This window comes from Myotis myotis, unplaced genomic scaffold (genome assembly GCF_014108235.1).
Source record: "Myotis myotis isolate mMyoMyo1 unplaced genomic scaffold, mMyoMyo1.p scaffold_m19_p_1, whole genome shotgun sequence".
Taxonomy (NCBI): Eukaryota; Metazoa; Chordata; class Mammalia; order Chiroptera; family Vespertilionidae; genus Myotis; species Myotis myotis.
In genome coordinates, this window is record NW_023416313.1 from 222252350 (window position 1) to 222273156 (window position 20807).

A 20807-nucleotide genomic window follows, 5' to 3' on the forward strand; every position below is an offset into this window, starting at 1 on the left:
TTAGATTTTTAAGGGGAAAAACAACCAACATTCTGATTAAGTTAAAAGCAACCGAAAAGAAACACTCGCTGCAGTGACTGAGCCACTTCGCTGCTGAGACACTGGCGCTCGGGCTCAGGGAGAGCAGAGGCTGCTGCAGGCATCCACCTCCCCTTCCTCCCGTCTCACTTCGCCTCTTCAATCTTCTCTCCTTAGTTACATATGCAGAGCTAAGAACCGTATGGAATCCAGGTGAAATGTTAGCTGTGCATTTCTTGCTCAGCTGCTGCTGACATACCCACGCCATTGTGCGCGTCGATGCTGGTGAACTCAATAGTGCCATCATGACATCTTTTGGGGTCTTCCTTATACTCTTTATGACTTCCATCTGGGCAGTAACGATAAGCAAGGCCATAATCTACCAGGTACACCTATAAATTTGTAAGTGCAAATTTAAGCCAGGAGACTGCACATACCCTCCTACAAAACCACAGCATAGCACCCAGACAAGGTAGGTCCTGTATGCAAACAACAGCAAAGGCTTACTTCTGAAAGGCTCTTTACTTAAAGGAGAGTGTCAGATGACCATGTAGCTACAGTATAGACAGTATCACCTGACTTTGATTACTTTCTGGATAAGTATGTTATACTTCTCCTTAATCTTCTACTGAGCAAGGATTATAAACCCCATACTTCTCCTTACAGTCTGAAAAAAAAAACAAAAAAACCGAGCACAAAGCAAACCATCGTACTTGTTGAGATACAACTGCCACCCTCTAGTATAATCCTGCTAACCTTCATTCCTCTGCTTCTTCACTTCTAAAATAATCAAATATCAATTCACTTCATAAAAGTGTTTCAGATCATGATTTAAAAAACTTTTAGATGAGGTTCTTATCTACATTTAAATATTATATATTAAAGTCAAGTCTTCAAAATTAAAGCTACATTTTAATGTTACATACACACACATCTCTGGACATATACATGTGGGTCTGATTAGCATACAAATCTAATAACCTGGGCTTTCTCTATGTGAGAGCCTCTATTCCATTCCTAGTTCTGGGAACTGTCTCACAAATGTATGCAGCTGGTCACAAGAGGGAAGTGAAGTAAAAATATGGGGATGGATCTAGCACATACATCTAATACTAGAAAAATAATCCCATCCAAAGCATATGCCCAAAGAATAAGAGAGCTGCAAAAATACTTCCCTAGAAACAAAAGGCAGCAAGTTTTAGCCAACTGCAAACTGAAATAGGCTGTACTATTATTTATGATATTGCCTAAGTCCAGTCTACTTCAATTAATAGAATCCTTACCGTTTGGGGTCTTAGCTTTGTTTTGTTTGTTTCTAATCTAAAACAAGATGGCTCGCAATTCTGTGACTGCCTTTAAGCTTTCTGCATGAGCATGCTTTAGTATAGCAGCTTTCTTCTGCATATGCATATAGATCTCTATGGCCACCATAAAGGAGATGGGAGGGGAAGCAAACATATGAGTGATAGAAAAAGAAAGAAGAGCCTAAGTTAAAAGGAAAAAATAAGCAAGAAGTTAAAGACAGGTTTGAGGGAAAGAAAAATGAAGTGCGGACTACTGCCATAAACACATTTAAAATGTTTAAATAATCTTTTCTCATACAAGATCAAGTGAGTAGAGAACATACAGAATGGAATAAGTACAGTAGCCCAACAGTGAAATGTCAACTAAACCTTACTTACCAAAATCATAGAAACAGTTATAAGAAAATTGTATAGATCCATTGACTCCAACTAAACTAACTCAAATAAAGGTAAAGTAACATTAGCTTTTCTCCTTTCCTTAAAAAGTAAAAATTACAAAGGAAATGTAATAAACTACAAAAAAAAATGCAAATTTAAATTTCAAACACTAAGGGCATACAAATTTAGACAGCTACGTTATTTCTGTAAACCAACTGATTTGAATAATCAACATGTTAAAGACCAAATTTCTCAACAGAACACTTACATTTGATGGATTTCTTGAACAAAGGAAATAAAAACATGACAAAGCAGACAGGCAAACATAATTCATTGGTGCACTATATAATTTTAAGCTTCCACCCCCAAATAGCTATTTGAAATTCATTTTGTATCACAAGCACTTCTTCTGAATATTATTTAGGGCAAAATAGCCAACTTGATAAAGTGCCAACAAATAGCATCAACAATGTAAAATGTTAACTAGAGAGAAGTGTCAAAAAAAAATATTATTATTACCATATCTACTTCAAAAAGTAAAACTTCTGCATGGGTTTGAAAGTTCAAAGCAGCCATATATGTTTTCAAACAATAGGTTTCAAATTGTAGAAGTTAAAGTTATAAAACTACCTGGTCAGGATCCTTGCAGCTCAGAAGAAGATTTGAGGCCTTGATATCTCCGTGCACATATTCATGCTCGTGAATATATTCCAGAATATCCAACTGAAAGCATCACATAGAGTAAGTTAATGCAGTACCCAATACCAACCAGCAGAGGACCAAGCTTCAACACAACAGCTTCACTGGGTTAAAAACAAGGAACATGTAGCTCACATACAATTCTTAAGCTTAGCTGCAAGACAGTTTTCCGAGAAAACCTTTTGGCATTTGCTTCATATATTTTCTGAAGGTCACTCCCAAAGCGATCCATGATCATAAATCTGTAACTGGAGACAAACAAGAAAAGTCAATGGACAAACCAGACCTCTGGAAAACTGACTGTAGTGAGTACCCCTGTCAGAGTGATTTTTCAAGGCAATGTTTAGGAAGAAAGAATAAAGAAAAGGAAAGAAAGATAAACATTCGGAACAGTTTTTTCTGACTATAATTCTCAAGAGCGTCCTCTTGGTCTCATCTAGTAAGAGGAGACCATATGCCATGTAAGATAACGCCCACAGAGAATCCAACAGATTCATTCACAGTAAGGACAAAACAATCTGAGGGAGAATATCACTGTTTTTTTCTGACAGTTAAAGTTAATGTATGTTTCTGGATATTAGCTTCCTTCCTGTGACAGCTTTTCTCAATTTTTAAGGCACATTTTAGCAATATTAGTACCATTCTGTTTAAATCAAGACTGTCAAGAGATGCTGTATCAATAGCTAAATTCAGCCCGGCCGGTGTGACTCAATGGCTGAGTGTCGACCCAGGCACCAAGAGATAGCTCGTTCCATTCCCGGTCAGGGCACATGCCCAGGTTGTGAGCTCAATCCCCAGTAAGGGATGCACAGAAGGCAGCCAATCGTTGTTTCTCTCCTTCTCCCTTCCTCTCTCTGAAATCAATAAAAACATTTTTTTTAATTTTTTAGATAAATTTAATAAAATTGTTTAAATCGTGCAAAAGAACTATATATTAAATACTCAACAGACAAGACTTGGAGAAGAAAAAAATATTCTGAAACAATGTGAAGATTTTTGGTTTTGTCCTGGCCAGTGTTGCTCAGTGGTTTAAAGTGTCAGCCTTCGGAAAGAGGGGCCACAGGTTCGATTCCCTGTCAAGGGCATGTACCTAGGTTGCAGATTCAATCCCCTGCCACAGTCAGCATGCAAGCAGGAGGCAACCAATAGAAGTGTCTCTCTCACATCAATGTTTCTCTCTCTGTTTCTCCCCCCTCCCTTCCACTCTTTCTAAAAATCAGGGTGGGGGTCCCCACTGGGATGCCTGGCCAGTCTGGGTGAGGGGCTGAGGGCTGTTTTCAGGCTGGCAGGTGACTGAAGCTCCCAACCACTCCTTTTTTTCTTTTTTCTTTTTTATTCTGGGCCAGCTTCAGCTCTGAGGCTTGGCTCCAGCTCTGAGGCCTTGGCTGCTAAAAGCAGGTATCTGGTTTGTTTGGGTTCTATAATCGAAACACTGTTTCAACTCCAGCTCTGAGATCCTGGCTGGCTGAAAGCAGGTTTCTGGGGTTTTGTTTAGCTTCTATATTTGTAACAATGTTTCAAACTGCAAGCTCAGAGGCCGGCAGCGGCAGGCAGGGAATGTTGGCTTCCTCCGTCACTGAAGCAAGCAAGCCTCCTGTTCGCTTCAAGCTGCCTGGCTGCCGGCCGCCATCTTGGCTGGCAGTTAATTTGCATATCGCCCTGATTAGCCAATGGGAAGGGTAGCGGAGGTACGGCTAATTACCATGTTTCTCTTTTATTAGATAGGACTAGAGGCCCAGTGCACGAAATTCATGCACTCGGGGGACAGGGGTCCCTCAGCCTGGCCTGCACCTTATCGCAGACCGGGAGCCCTTGGGCCTAAGCCAGCAATCAGACATCCTTAGCGCTGCCACAGAGACAGGAGAGGCTCCCACCACCGCCACTGTGCTTGCCATGAGCCCAGCTTCTGGCTGAGCAGCACTCCCCCTGTGGGAACGCAGTGACCACCAGGGGGCAGCTCTTGCATTGAGCGTCCGTCTTCCCCCTGGTGGTCAGTGCGTGTCATAGCAACCAGTTGTTCTGCCATTCAGTCATTTTGCATATTAGCTTTTTATTATATAGGATAATATTTGGGTAACAATAACACAGCCTCTACTGACAGTCTGAAAGAGGGCTGAACCACAATTGCTTAATTCCGGAAACTTGGATAAACAATGCAAATAATGGGAAAATATAAATTAGTATAAATAATTTAATAATGATAACAGATAACCTTTTTATACAATCCTGATACTGTTCTAAGCACTATACACATATTAATTCAGATCAGTTACAGGGAAAAGTAAAGATTTCTGACACACAAAAAAGGATTTTTGTATCTGTACTTTTAGAAGAACCAAAATGATTATTTTTAAGAGATTCAACCTAAAAAGCAAATCAATACCTTAGAGGTGATTAATGCTCCATTTTAGGAGACACTTGCAGCCACTTTATGTGATAGAAGGAAGAGGCTGGGAGGCAAGAGAACTACTAGTAAATGGTGCTCTAAGGACTAAACCTGCGTGTCTGGTTCGAGTTCCTGTGCTCCACAGCACCCTCCAGTCCATGCCAGGAGTTCTCTCCTGCAGCTCCTGTCAGCTACCTTAGGGCCAACCAGCGACCCCCACCACCTCCCCAGGCCTGATCACTTCACAGGAGCTATACACACAAGCCCTGTTTAACTGGCTCTCTGCTTTATCACACAATAAGTGATAAAACTGTATAGGCAAAATGTGCTATGAGAGTGGGGCAACTTTAAGAAAAAGCCCCATTCCCAACCCAAAAGAAGAAAGGGAGAGAGGAAAGGGAGGGAAGGAAGGAGGAAAATAATATGATGATTGCAACTAACATTTTTTTAATATATTTTTATTGACTTCAGAGAGAGGAAGGGAGAGAGAAAGAGAAACACCAATGATGGGAGAGAACCACTGATCGGCTGCCTCCTGCACGCCCCTTACTGGGGATCGATCCCGCAACTCGGGCATGTGCCCTTGACCGGAATCAAACCTGGGACCCTTCAGTCCGCAGGCTGACGCTCTATCCACTGAGCCAAACCAGCTAGGGCACAACTAACATTTACTGAGCCCATACTCTGTGCCAGAACAACCCCCTTATGAATTACGTTTCAATTTCATCTTCACAGTAACTCCATAAAGTCCTATTATCCCATCTTAACTTACTTAATCCTTGATCTATACTATTTCTCCAGAAAATTCCATAAAAATATAGACTCTTGTTCCAGCAAAACCATACATAACAAAATATAATCTATCATATTTTGGGGAAATCCTAAGAGGTGCATGCTTCCAGAATGAGGACCTTCAAGGAGACCTCTGGCTCCCACCCAACACCAACCTCCACTCCACCTTTTCTACCCGAGCCCAGGTCTGGCTCGGCATTCCATCCCCTCCCACACAGCCAAGTGCCTCCCCACGCCAATCAGTGACTGCCTTGCATGCCCGAAACTGGTTTCAGAAGCCCCTGATGAAACTCTGACCAAGAAAACAGGACAGGCCCTAACCGGTTTGGCTCAGTGGATAGAGCATCAGCCTGTGGACTCAAGGGTCCCAGGTTCGATTCCAGTCAAGGGCATGTACCTTGGTTGCGGGTACATCCCCAGTAGGGAGTGTGCAGGAGGCAGCTGATTGATGTTTCTCTTTCATCGATGTTTCTCTCTATCCCTCTCTGTAAAAAAATCAATAAAATATATTAAAATAAAAATAAAAATAAAAATCATCATTCTCCCCTTTAAAAAAAAGAAAAGAAAACAGGACAGGAAGACTGCCACCAGACTCCCACGGGTTTTCCTGACCAGGAAACTGAAGCTTACGGAAGCAATACCAGTTTCTGCTATGGTTACTGTCTATATACGAAGCCTAGAAATGTGGCCGCCACCTGAGACCATACGACAGCGAGCAAAGCAAGGATGAGAAGGACAAAAGGGCAAGAAAAAGGAACCTGTGCCCTTGGTAATTACATAAGAGAGCTGAGTCAGTTTCCTTTATTTGTAGATAAAGACATTCAAACCCCTTCCAAACTAAATCCATTCTTCAAATCTCAGCTTCTAGCCTTCTTCCATGAAGTGCCATTCAAATATTTAAAAAGTATTGTTTATGCATCAAACTATTGGAGATTTTCTCCAGCGCTACTATGCCAACAATATTCTCTACATTCTCTGAACTCCTAAGACCCATAAGAGTCAGAATCACAGAATTTAGCTCTTAACTGTTCCCACTGTTTCATACATGTTTCATTTCGTTTTTCTCACCAGCCAGACTGAAACCTCATAAAAAGCAAGCCTCTGTGGGCAGCTTACAGATCTAACATGAAATACTAAATTAAAAGGAATCCACTTTACATAAAGGACATGAAGTTTTTGTTTGCTTGTTTATTTTTAAAGACAAAAAGATGCCAGACACATTTGGATCTGTTCCTACTTGTCATCTGGGTTCCAGGCAGCTGTTCCCACACTGTACACGTGCCCTGGACGAGCACGGCCCCCTCTAACAGGGCATGGCAACCTGCTGCTATGGGAAGCAGAGGGCAGCCACAAGGCTTTGCTGGCCTCTGTTGCGCACACTCCACAGCCCAGAGGGAGGCCGAGCAGGTACCATAAGTGCTCAGAGTACAATTCTTGGCTAAACCAACTACACAGTGAATGCTCAAAAAATAGAAGAGAAAAACAAAACGTGTATTTTTACCTTTTTCCATTTTTATCATGTAGACCAGACCCCCAATACTTAGGAACACCCAGGTACTTCAGTTTATGGGTATGAATCCATTTCCGAACTAAAAATCAAAACAGATGCTTCTGATTTCAATTCTGTTAGACATAAATAATCTTTTAAATCATTAGGAGAAAAATGTACTTATATGCATAATAAAATTTCACTTTTATTTATTCATAAAAGAAAACAGTATTTTATGACCCATGCGTAAAAATTCAAAACATTTTTATTAACCCACAATATCTTGTTATTCTGCCCTAAACATTGTCTTTACAATGAAAAATTTGCAGAAAACATTTTTTAAAAAATCAAACCACAGAACTGTGGTTGCAATCATATCCCTAAGTATACAAATGTTTACTTGCTTCCACAGAAAGGCTTCTCTTTTACCCCAATCTACAGGCTTAATACCTCATCTTCAAAGACCTCAACCAGGAAATAAAGCTCTGGGGAGAGATGAGAGGCTTCCTTGAGATTGCCAGGCCTATTCCACCCAGGAGGTTGCCTGGGGTCTTAGGTGGGAGCGGAAGGGGTGGGATGAGAGGGGAGGGGAGGAGAAGAGAAAGCAGGGAGGACAGAGTAGGGAAGAGAGGAAAGGGTCTAGAGTAGCTAGAAGAGGCCCTGCTCTTTACCTTGATAACCTGCTCTGTTTCATCAATTATGACACCCCAACCCCACCCCTGGTTATGTTCCCCAGAATTCAAAAAAAATACCCAGAAAGATTCAGAGATCCTTGAGCCATACTCATGGATTAGGAGTTTTTTCCATGTTTAACATTTTCTAAATTATACATCATTACTACTTTTAGTCTGTATATCAATACAGGTAAAATCTTTATTATAATAAACTCATTGAGAGGTCAGAATTCTTTCATACAAACCTCATGTAAATAGAACGTACTTATAAAGTAACAAAGAATCATAATATGAGATGCAATGCCCTAGTCTTAGCTTAAGCAAAACGAAACAAGCGGTGGTGACGTTAAGGTGCAAACGCAGGCGCTGCGTTTCTTACTTTGCTCTGGTTTGGCAGCTCGCTGGTAGAACTTTAGTTCCGTAAAAAGAGGTCCATTGTCACTGGGCTCCTTGAAATACAGGCATCAGTTAGTACGAGCAGTTGTTAAAATTACTGTTATTTTCAGCAAACTTTCAAAAAAGACTAACAAATCAACTTTTCTTATCAAACAATGTAGTTTTGATACTTAAGTTTATAACTATATTTAAGATTAAATCAAACTCTTTAGAAATGTTTCAGATATTCTCAGAATAGTCTATATTTTATTTTTCTCCAGTTCCAACTCTTTAAGTGATAAATTATACAAAATTAGACATATGACTCAGTCTTTGCAAAAGTTTAAGAAAAATCTTTAAATTTATTTTTATCTTTATTTAGCTTTCTTTTAAGAAAAGATGAGCAAACATGTTAATTGTTTAACCGAGCAGCAACAAGATATTTCTGAGATTCAATAAAATGTCAACAATTAACTTAACCAATTAGTGGCAAAAATCCCATTCCTTTTGTGTTTCTCCTGACAATTATACATAGTTTATCGGGACTGACAGAAGCTGGCCTTCCCATGAAGAATATTCTGGAACTGCAGAGAGCAAGTACTGGCCATTTAACTGCAGCCTCTCCTTTCAGACCCTGATTCCCATGTAGCAAACTAAAGGGCCCTACAATTTACTTCCCACGTGACAATTTAAAGTCAAGAGGAGCTCTGGCCGCGTGGCTCAGATGGTTGGAGCGTCCTCCCGTGCACCAGAAGGTTTGGAGTTCAATTCCTGGTCAGTTGCGGTTTGATCCCTGGTGGTGGAGCATTCAGGAGGCAACTGGTCAATGTTTCTTTCTTTCTTTCTTTCTCTCTCTCTCTCTCTCTCTCTCTCTCTCTCTCTCTCTCTCTCTCTCTCTCTCTCTCTCTCTCCCCCCCCCCCTCTAAAATCAATAAAAACGTATCCTCGAGGATTAAAAAAAAAAAATTTGGCACTAGCTGGTTTGGCTCAGTGGTTAGACTGTTGGCCCTCAGACTGAAGGGTCTCAAGTTCAATTCCCGGTCAAGGGCATGCATGTACCTTGGTTGCGGGTTCCCCAGCCCCAGTAGGGGCATGTGCTGGAGATAACCAGTCAATGTTTCTCTCTGGTTCTCTCCCACTCCTCCCTCCCTTCCATTTTCTCTAGAAGTCAATGGGGGAAAATATCCTCAGGTGAGGATTTAAAAAAATAATAAATAAAACCACTCTAGACACATAGTTCTAATATCTCAGATTTCTTGTAATTCAGAAAAACAGGAATCCAAGTTAAAGTACTTACAGAAAAACTACTAAGCCAACCTGCAGAGTCAGGCAGGACCTAGCTAAGACTGAGCATTCAGCAGCAAATAGGTGACACACAGGACACTTGGATCAGGACCGGCAAATAACCTGGCCTGGGTGTTACTGGTCAGTATACTTTCTCAGCCCAGCCTTGGGAGAATATCATCACCTCTAAGAAGCTGCATCTAACCATATGCCGGGGGGAATGCCAAATCACTAATTTTCAGTCCCAGTACCTCAGGTGTCACCGGAACCTGTGGCTCATTTCCTAGCAGCAAAGGAAGCTGGATAGACACGTGCATGTTTAGAGCTCACGACTGAACACAGGCCTTCAGCAGGAGTAAGAGACTCAGTGTAAGAAACAAAGAAATGGAAATTCAAGGGGAAGAATTTTGGTAAAGTTACTCTCCAAAGGCTAACTTTTAGAATAGCTCATTAATATAATTCAGGTTTGAAAGGGGTTTTCCTAACACAAATCCAAGCTTATTATTCATCAGTATAAAATTCTAATTTATTCAACTTCAGCCTGTGTCATACTAACTTTAATTTCAGTCTTTCCTTCAGGCAATAATTTATTAAACTTATAATAATGAGAATCAGCCTATAAAATCAGGCTATTATAATAAAAGCCTCACTACAACGAAGGCTCTCTGAGCTCAGCTCAGACCTCTCTAATCCAGCAAGATTCCATAACAACAAAATAAAGGAGCGACTTTCTTGCATCGCACTCTAGCCAAAGCTCACTGTTGCTGTTGAAGAAACTACCTTAACTCACAACTAAAATTTTATTAACATATTTCAAATCTAAAATACTTTGCCAACTTTACAATAGCCAAGATTTAGGGAAAAAATCGGGGCTGACATTTTAACTAGAATATCACTAAACGTTTCTTTAAGACTTTTAAAGTGTCAAAATGAAGATGACAACAGAAAAAAATTAAAATGTGATATATTTCAATGGCACCATCTAAAAGCAACTGGCTGCCATTTAAAAATGAAGCTGCATAAAGTTTCTCCTTCCTACCAGAGAATTCTGATATATGAATTGGAAATTCAGGTCACTCCTCCTAACATCAGTGAGGAACTTAAACATCAGTTTGCAAAATGCTTTCCATGGAACTTCAAAATGCAGGTTTCCATCAGTTCATACTGGGAAGTGGCCATGACATAAAGAACTGTTAGGACCCCAGGCCCAAAAGCCTGCCCTTCCCCACCAGTCCTCTCTTGCAAAGGGAAGTGTAACTGAAAGAACTAATTATTACTAAATCTGTTAACAAGAAATCACAAGAGAGAACTTTCCCCCTTGGTTATCCAACTTATTATCAATCTTTCCATTTACTTTCCTGAAATAAAGAGAGAGTGTCTCTCCCTTATCTTCAGGGGAAACACAAGTCTGCCACCTCCACCTCTGACCCAGCACCAGGATCCATGGCTGCTCCCACAGGTCAATAGGATTAAGGCTCTGAACCATACACACTCATTTGTAGAAGAAAGAATCGATTTAGCATTTACCTAAACATCTATCGCGAACATGTACTTCTTAACTTCATTTCAAAGTTAACAGTAAACAATTTGTGGGTTATCTATCTAGAGTTCTTTCATAGAGCAGACATGCATGTTAGCAGCAATCAGATTTTGGACAAGTCCCCATGTGAAGGTGGAAGCCCTGCCAGAAGCACGGGTGCCTGCATCCCCCCACTGAATAAACGGATCCCCGCCCAGCCACAGTGGCTCAGTGGGTTGAGCATTGTCCTGTGCATCAAAAGGTGGCCGCTTCGATCCCTGGTCAGGGCACATACAGAAGGCAAACAATTGATGTCTATGTGTCTGTCCCTCCCTCCCTCCCTCCCTCCCTTCCTCCCTTCCTTCCTTCCTTCCTTCCTTCCTCTCCTCCCTCCCTCTTTCCCTCCCCCCCTCCCCCCCTTCCCTCCCTCCTTCTAAGCATGTCCTTGGGTGACAATTAAAGAAAAAGGATCCCCAAACAAAGATAAACATGAGCATGCACACATGGTTCCACTGGACATAATTAGGTGCTTTGTGCACCAGACTCTACCAGTGGTTCTCAACCTTGATGCACAAAAGCCTCCTCTGGGAGCTTTACTCACCAGGCCCTGCATCCAGAGATTCGGATGGCACTGTACAAGCGGAGCTGAGAGCCACGGTCTGATATGCTATTAAGTCTAATGTCACATTAAAGAGCAATCTGCCTTTGGTTATTTTACCTCCCTTTGACTTTTTTCTCTAAAACTAAAATTTTAGAAAATCTGAAAATATTTTGATGTTTTCTTCACATACATAGCTATTTTATAGAACTCCTTATTGCCGGAGCTGGTTTGGCTCAGTGGATAGAGCGTCGGCCTGCGGACTGAAGGGTCCCAGGTTTGATTCCGGTCAAGGGCATGTGCCTGGGTTGCGGGCACATCCCCAATGGGAGATGTGCAGGAGGCAGCTGATGGATGTTTCCCTCTCATTGATGTTTCTAACTCTCTATCTCTCTCCCTTCCTGTGAAAAATCAATAAAATATATTAAAAAAAAAAAACCTCCTTCTATACTATAATTTTGTATCTTGCCTTTTATTTAGTAACTAGAGGCCCAGATCACAAAATTTGTGCATGGGGGTGGGGTCACTCAGCCCGGCCTGCACCCTCTTGCAATCCGGGACCGCTGGCTCCTAACTGCTCACCTGCCTGCCTGATCGCCCCTAACTACTTGCCTGCCTGCCTGATCACCCTTGACTGCTCTGTCTGCCTGCCTGGTTGCCCCTAACCACTCGCCTGCCTGCCTGATTGCCCCTAACCGCCTCTGCCTTGGCCCCCACCACCGTGGCTTCGTCCGGAAGGTCGTTCGGCTGTCCGGTCTAATTAGCATATTATGCTTTTATTATAATATAATAATCATAAAATTTCCCCCAAAGAGTAACATTTATTCTTTGAAAACATGATTTTTAATAGTCCTTAATGTTGTATATGGTAAATGTTCATAAGTAGTTCAGATTCTAATACTGAAAAGATTTAATACTCATTTTATATGCTTATATTTGATGAACCATTTGAACTTTTAATATAAAGTTCTGAGAACAAAAGAATTACAGAATAGTGATGGACAGAGTTCTGGCATAGCATGTCAACACAGAAAGGCAAATTAAAAATGAGCCTACTCTAAAGGCACAGACAGGAAACCAAAGTGGGTGGCATGAAGACACTAAAAGGTGGCAAGAATCATGGCTACAAAGTTTTCAAAAGAATATAAAATAGGCATTTAAGGGCAGTTTAGAGAAAACAAAGTTGAAAACAAGGCCCTACCCATGAAATAACTGAAAATCTAGTTAGGGAGAACTAAAAACAATTAGTGGCATGAAAAAGATATTAGCATGTGAAATTGTAAGATAAATGGAAATAGAATAAGTGGTACAGGAGTTTAAAGGAGTTCAGAAAAGATAAGTACCCGGGAACAAACAAGCAAACAGCAGTTACTAAACTCTCCCTTGGAGAAGAAAAAGAAAGTCAGCAATATCATTTTGTTTATGGCATTCTTTCAGGATCACAGTCAAACTCCGACACTGAAAACGTTACTGAAATATTAACAGCAAAGGAGAAATATTTATCGCTGTCCTAATTACAAAGAAGAGTAATACAGGCAAAAGGAACCAGAACTACATTAGGAGACTGGAGAGGCAAAGCACAGAACCAGGTTTAATAACAAATGGCTTTAAACTTGGAAATGTAAGGTAATTTGCTACCTTAAGCTGTTAGGAAATACTTGTTACTACACATTTTTCATAACTCTAGGTAAAAATGGTAGTAAAAGTGAAGTTACACTGAATCTCAACTAAAATACTTAGAATCACCCATAATGAAGAAGAGTATCATTATTCTAAAATAAAATGCAATTTAAGGAAGCCCGGGTACTAGAGAAGGAAGACATGACTCCACATGTTCCCCATAAGCTTTGGCGCTGGCAAACCTCCCTACCAAGACCCAGAGATGGCTGTGCAGATTAGCCAACTGCGAAGCAGGCAGGCAACCATGGTTTTTACCTCGCTTTCTTCTCACAATGGAAACTTTTTAAAGATCCTAAGGAGAAACTAATCTTTCCCATAGATTTCAATATTTTAATTAGTTGTACCAAAGACAAATGCGTTAATATTCTGCAATTCCATGCAAATGACCCAATTTAACAGTAAGAACGTTTGTTCCACTGATAGAGCAGCAAACCGATTATTTCAAAAGGAATATTATTCTGCAAATGAGGAAGAAGAAAAATCCAAAATGAAAAGGCATGAAGAAAAGTGAATGGCGGGGGAGACACACCAAAGTTACCAACTTCACTTCCACTTACAAACCTCACGAAGTAGCTGGATCTAATTAGCCCTCCACTGTAAGCAAACATAAAAATTGGGCAAATACAGGAAACTACTCTTTTCATACATAAGACAGAACAGGCAGTCCAGACAGTGACCTGTAACAGCTGGAAATGAAAGTGAGCCACGACAGCCCAGCTTTCTCCAGAGGCACCTGGAGGAAAAGACAGAGACTGAAGACACAGCGGGGAAAGTGGGGAAACCAAATACATTGTTCCAGCAACCCTGACACCAAAGCCATAAAGGAGATTGGAACTTTTTAATTTAGAAATATCAGGAAAAAACTAAAAACCAGTATCCCTCATGAACAAAGATATAAAAATCCTTAAACTATTAGCAAGTCAATTCCAGCATTATTAAAAAGCACAATACACCATACCTAAGTGGAGTGTATGTTAAAAATACTACGTTAGTTCAACACTATCAATCAATGTAATTACCACATTATCAGAATAAAGGAGAAAAATCCTATGACCCATCTCAGTAGATGCAGAGAAAGCATTAAGAAAGTAATTAGCCAAACTACAATGTTTATAACACATATATCTGAAAAAGGGCCTGTATCCAGAACACCTCTCTTACTACTCAATTTTAAAAACCAAAACAACCTTGTTATTTAAAAAAAAAAAAAAAAAAGTGGGGATGGAGAGGTGTCAAAAGATTGATGAAGGGGTGTCAAAAGGAAAATGTATGATTGGCTAATATGCACAATGAAAAAGTACTCAAAATCAGTCACCAAAAAAAAGTGCTCAAGCTGAAACTGAGACACTACTACACACCCAACATCATGGCTAAGTAACCAACCAAGCAACCAACCCGAGAGCTGTAAGTGTTGAAAGGACGTGGGGCACCCGGAACTCGCATATATGACTGTGGTTGTGTAAAGTTGCCGGGAGCCGGTCCATGCTTGCTGTTTCAAGGGACCTGGCATATATGGCATACTGTTCTTAATATGTTTGCTCACCTTCTTGGCACTGTGTTTTAACCAAGGTCTCCTCTCTGAGAAAGGTTGTTTCCCCAGGTAGGGATTTTCCCCTGAAGTTAGGGAGGGAATAAAACCTCTTAACTAAGTGCCAGGCAGGTAATTAATCACTTTAACTATGAACAATCATGCTTAAGCTACATAATCTTTACTCCCTGGAATGGAGATAAGAAACGCCCTAATCTTTGTAATAGAGATTGATAGGATTGAATCAACTGGTATAAATACAGATGTAATAAGACAGCAAGAGACAGAACTTAGAATACAGAGCTTAGAACACAGAACTTAGATTGAGAGAACATGGCAAAAGATCCTGGACTGAACCTGACTACAGAAATTGGCAAGAGAACCTAGCAAGAGAACATGGACACAGAACCTGGCTGGAGATCCTAAGAAGAACCTCTCTGGAGATCCAGACCAGAACTTGGCTGGAGATCCTGGCTGGAGATCCTGGCTAGGCTGCTGATCAACTGAACACTGTCTCCGTGTCCTTCCTTCTTCGCCGACTCCGTCCACACCTTTGGGGACCCCTGGACCTGCTGGGGTTGGACCCCGGCATCAGTGACACAACCACTCTGGAAATCTGGCACTTTCTTATAAATTTAAATATGCACCTTCCCTATAAACAGCCAATTCCACATGTAGATAAAAACCTACATCCATAAAAACGTCTGTACAGGAACATTTATAGACATTTATTCGTAACAAACACTGGAAACAATCCCAAAGTCTATCAACAGGAAACGGAAAGCAAACTATGTCCACACGATACAACACAACTGAGCAGTAAGACTGGACAAGCAACTGATACACCAACAACATGGATGAACCTGTGCAACGTGCACTAAGTCAGAGACAAAATAGGACACACTGCACACTACCATATATATGATGTTCTAGAACAGGAACAACTAATCCACAGTGGAAACTCCAAAGATGCAGGAAGAAGGGGTTCAACCAGAAAGGAAACAAGGAATCTTTTTGGGGTGATGGAAATAGTCTATATTTTAATAGGGGTGGGAATTACAAAGGTATGTATACTTGTCAACAGTATTCAAATTGTTCACTTAATATCTACATATTTCCTTGTAAAAACTATACCTGAATTAAAATATTTTCAAAACAATCACTAAAACAATTAGGTCCAAAATAGTTCATTCATAAGGAATCATGTATATTCCTTTTGAAAAGAGAGTAAAATAAAACAAATCAAAACAGACAAACAAACAAACAAAAAACATGGGGTAATTCTAATTCCAGAATTCTGTAACCTTTAGCGAAAGAAAGGAGGGGTGGGAGACATCTGTGGTAATTTGCTCAAATAACAGATACTGTTATCTCCTCTATGTAACAAAAACATGTCGTATAATGTCTGAAAGAACTCTGAGAGAAGGGAGTTACAAATGCTGGTAAGAAAAAAAAAAGCATAATATATTGATAACAAATAAAGAGCAGTTAAAATGTCTTTTAGTGCACCAGTTTATAAATTGGCCTGGATACTCAAGTATGCTATGTCAGATGAAAGGTTGTCGACCTTTACTCATCTATTTATATAAAACCCTAATATGCAAATAGACGAAATGGCATAACAACCGAACAACCAGTCGCTATGATGTGAGCTGAACACCCGTGGCAGGCATTAGCCACAGCAGGATGGAGGAGCAGGTGAGGGGGCGCCAGACCAAGGTGGGGCACCAGTTGTTGTCATCAGGGTGAGCCTCTGGTGGTTACTGAAAATCCTTTGGTCCCACGCACCGCAGTCCCGCCTGGCGCTCACACCTGCTCCTGACACTGGAGCCGCAGCTCACACCTGCTGCCGGCGCCCGGCACCCGTCCTGATTGCTCGGCACCATCAGCAGGTGCAAGCGGTGGCTACCAGCCCCAAACGTCCCTGAGGGCTTCTCCACCTCCCCCTGCTCCTGAGGGGCGACTGGGGCAGCAGCCACCACTGGCACCCACTGACAGCACCAGCCCCCCTTGAACCCGCTGCTGGTGCAGGCCCCAATCACTCTGCACCGTCAGCAAGTGCGCGTGGGAGTGGCAGCGGCAGGAGCGGGGCTGCCGGCAGAAGGGGACCGAGGGTCCTTCTGCCGTGGCAGAAGGGGCCAGGCGGGGGTGTGGAGGATGGGCCGAGACCCACCCCTGTGCCCACCGCAGCCTCACGGCCCACAGTTCCTTTCAAGGTGCACGAATTCATACACTGGGTCCCTTGTCTATATAACAAAAGCGTAATATGCAAATCGACCGAACGGCCGAATAGCAGAACGACCACACTATGACATGCACTGGCGCCAGGCCAGCCAAGGCGGTGCAATGTGATTGGTCAGGGGGCCCCGCCATTGCCCCATGATGGCTCTGCAAAGGGAGGCCAGGCCACCGGCCAGCAGGGCGATCAATCAGGGGGCTCCACGATTTTCCCAAAGAGGGAGGCCCAGGCCACCCTCTGCACGGCGATCGATCGGGGGGCTCCACGGAACCGGGGAACCAGGGGTGTGTGGCAGTGGACACGGGCAGCGCCAGGCCAAGGCAGGTGCAGGTGGGGGCTGGGGCTACAAAGCCAGGGCTGTGAAGCCGGCAGCCAGCGGAAGGAAGGCCTATCCTTGCACAAATTTCGTACATCAGGCCTCTAGTTACAAAATAATTTCAATGTTCTCATAGCCAAAAGAAGGTTCAAAGTGATCACAATTAAATAATTTAATTTACTAAAATAGAAGGGGAAAGGAAGAAAATTGGAAATACACAGAATTAATTGACCAAGTACTTCAGAAGCAAATGCAAGATAAAATACAATAAAATTTCATTAAGGTAGTATAGTCTTATAGGACATAAGTATAAAAAAGCATTTCATCTACTGTAAATATAGCTAAACTAAAAAGAATGAGCTGAATATTTTCAGTCCACATCTGCATGCCTCTATGCTTTCACTCATTTTTCCCCAAATACTAGTACCACTCTAATTCAAGACAGGAGACCGACTTTTTGAATTCAAATTATTTAAAACTATAAAACTACTTTGTGTCTCATTAAATATTTATTAACATTATTAAAAATGTAATACCTTATGGTTTAATTAATTCTAGTTATCAAAGAGGATGTTTTGCAAAATAAACACAGTCCTACACTAAATCAACAAAAAAGAAAAAATATTTTCTTACCACTTTTACAACATAGGATGCATCACTGCCCACCGATTTTGAAGAATTCTTATCAGCTGTTTGAAAAAAGTGATATATGTAATATCAAAACAAGAAGTAGCATCGTGATACATAGCCTATTACTTTTTATTAACAGTTAGGTCTGTATTATCTATAATCCTTTGATAGAATAAATTTCAGTTTCCAAATACGCAGTGTTTCAGCTTATCAATACAGTGTATATCATCAACTTTAAGACTATTTTTTTTAATGTTTTAACATGTCAAACTGGAATGTATCTTATAATGGCTGGTATCTTCAATATGATCATCTACTAAGTATGAAAAACTCTAAGTTAAACTTTTAACTTGAAAGTATGCATGGTCTTTGATATGCTAACATACGTTGAGAATTCCCAAGATAATAACTGATGCAATTTCTTACATTTAATAAAGCAAGTGGTTAGAGTGTCAGCCTGAGCACCGAAGGGTAGGTTGCATATTCAATTCCTGGTCAAAGGCATGTACCTGGGTTGCAGGTTCATCCCCAGCCCAGGTTGGGGCATGTGTAGGAGGCAACCAATCGATGTTTCTCTCTCTCTCCTCCCCCTGCTTTCCCTCCTTCCCTACCATCTCTCTAAAAAATCAATGGAAAAAATATCCTTGGTGAGGCTTCACACAACAACAAAAATAAATGTATATACATATAAATTATGTTTGATGGTGATAAGTGCTATAATTAAGCAGGAAAGAAAGGCAGGCAGTGCTGCAAGATAGTAAGAGAAACCTCACCGACAGGGTGTCACTGGAGCAGTGGTCTGAACACAGTGAGGGAATGAGCCATGGAAATGTCAGGGTGAAACCATTCCAGGCCAACCAGCACCTGGCCCTGATGTGGGAGCCCTTGACATGTAGAAGGAGGGTAGAGAGGCCAAAGTAGCCGGAGAAGAGTTACTGAGTGGAAAGCAGCAGAACACACACAATGAGCTTCATTGGTGACATAAAGCTATCCCTCTATGAATGAGCTGGAAAGCCACTGGGAGTTTGGGGAAGAGGACTGGCAAGGTCAGACTCTGCCTTATAAAGAATCCTTCAGGATGCTTGTGGAGAATGGAGAGTAGAGGGCACGGAGCTCAGTACTCGGGTGAGGGATGGCGGTGCCTGAACCCGAGTGGCAGCAGACAAGGTGGTGAGAAGCGGTCAGATTGTGGACATATTTTCAAAGAAGAGCCACAGGCTTTGTGGGTGAACTGGATATGGAGTTCAGTGGGAGAAAGGAGGAAGGATAACTCCTGGCTTTGGCCTGAGCAACTGGGAAGAGGAAGCTGCTACTTCCTAAGACGGAGAAGACCGCAGGAGAGCTGGTGCGGTGGGGTGTCTCAGTTTGAGATGCTTATTAAATATCCAAGGTCGGATGTTAAACAGGTAGTGGGTATACGGGGTAGGGTAACAGTAGGTTTACCCTGCTTGTATGGAAAATAATACAATAATTAATAAATGATAATACAAGAATAAACTGTTTCACATACTCATTATAAACCTACTTTGGCTCCACCCTGTACAAGTCTTAGTTTCAGAAGAGTGATGCAAGTTAAAAATAAATGAGTCATCAACCTAAGTCATCAATCTACTCACTCCAAGCCCATGAAGCTGGAAGAGCTCCCCAGGAAATGAGTGTAGAGAGGAAAGAAGAAATCCTAGGACTGAACCCTAAGGCATTCTCACATCAGCAGGTGAAGAGATAGGAGGGACAGGCAAGGTGAAACCAAGAAACTCCAACCAGCTGGGAAGCAGCAAGAATACTTCCGTCTAAAGAAGAAACACAAAGTCATAAAATTGGCTGAGTAGAAGGAATAGACAAGGAACGTCACTTAAATACTGGATTAGTAATAAAGCACAGTCAGATTTTAGCAGTTAATATACAAAATATTAAAATGAAGCTAGTATACTAATAATACCGTACAATTCAAATGAAGAAAAAGGGGAAAAGAGGCTCAGTAAGCCCTGGCTGCTTTGGCTCAGTGGATAGAGCATCGGCCTGCGGACTGAAGGGTTCTAGGTTCAATTCCAGTCAGGGACACATGCCTGGGTTGTGAGCTCGGTCCCCAGTAGGGGGCGTGCAGGAGGCAGCCAATCGGTGATTCTCTCTTATCACTGATGTTTCTCTCTCTCTATCCCTCTCCCTTCTCTCTGAAATCAATAAAAATATCTTTTAAAAAAAAAAGCTCAATAATTCATTCCAACAATATGTACTGCAAAATATGCCAGGCACTGAGAACACCATAAGAGCTGTCCATCGTCAAGAAGCACATGTTTAACCCTGGGTGGTATGCTACGTGGTTAGAGCACCATCCCACGCACAAAAGAATCGTGGGTGCAATTCCTGGGTCAAGGGCATGTACCTGGGTTGCAGGTTTGATCCCCACCAACCCATGTGTCTCTCTCACATTGATATCCCTCCCCCCGCCCCCACGACTCTCTCAAAAAAAAAAAAAGAAAGAAAAAAATATCCTCAGGTGAGGATTAACAAAACAACAGAAAGCTTATGCTTATTCTGGAAGGAGGAAAAGTAATTTCAACACAGCATGGATGTACTATGAGAGGATGAACACAGGACACAGGGGGACCATAAAAAGACAGCGCTTACCCTGAACTCAGCTTTGGAAAATCTAAACAAAAGACGCATCACATACAAAAACCAAGAGGCAAAAGGCAACATTATAGCTGAAGCATAGATTTTGGGGATAAAAGGGATGAAGAAAGTTACTTTAGAACCAGACTGTATGAAGGGTCTTGTATGCCATTCCAAAACTTTGTCATTTATCCTAAGGGCACCAGGGAGACATTAAAAAACGTTTAAATGGAAGGTCCTATGATCTGATTAGCGGTCTGGGTCACTTAAGCCCCAATGTGAACA

The 20807-nt window shown here is 41.6% G+C and overlaps 1 protein-coding gene across 3 annotated transcripts in view; it reads right to left on the minus strand.

Moving 5' to 3' along the window:
* The window catches only part of VRK1 (VRK serine/threonine kinase 1), a 47272-nt gene that overhangs the window by 15270 nt on the left and 11195 nt on the right, over positions 1–20807 (minus strand). For 2 of the 3 annotated variants that reach the window (XM_036317478.1, XM_036317487.1), the window contains exons 3-8: positions 17913–17968; positions 8120–8189; positions 7079–7166; positions 2539–2647; positions 2331–2423; positions 278–410 (exon numbers count right to left, since the gene is read on the minus strand). In XM_036317478.1, the coding sequence (XP_036173371.1) occupies positions 278–410; positions 2331–2423; positions 2539–2647; positions 7079–7166; positions 8120–8189; positions 17913–17968 (549 nt within the window). Of the gene's footprint in view, positions 1–277; positions 411–2330; positions 2424–2538; positions 2648–7078; positions 7167–8119; positions 8190–9650; positions 9732–17912; positions 17969–20807 lie in introns of those variants that run through there. The other variant, XM_036317492.1, reaches the window with a different exon arrangement.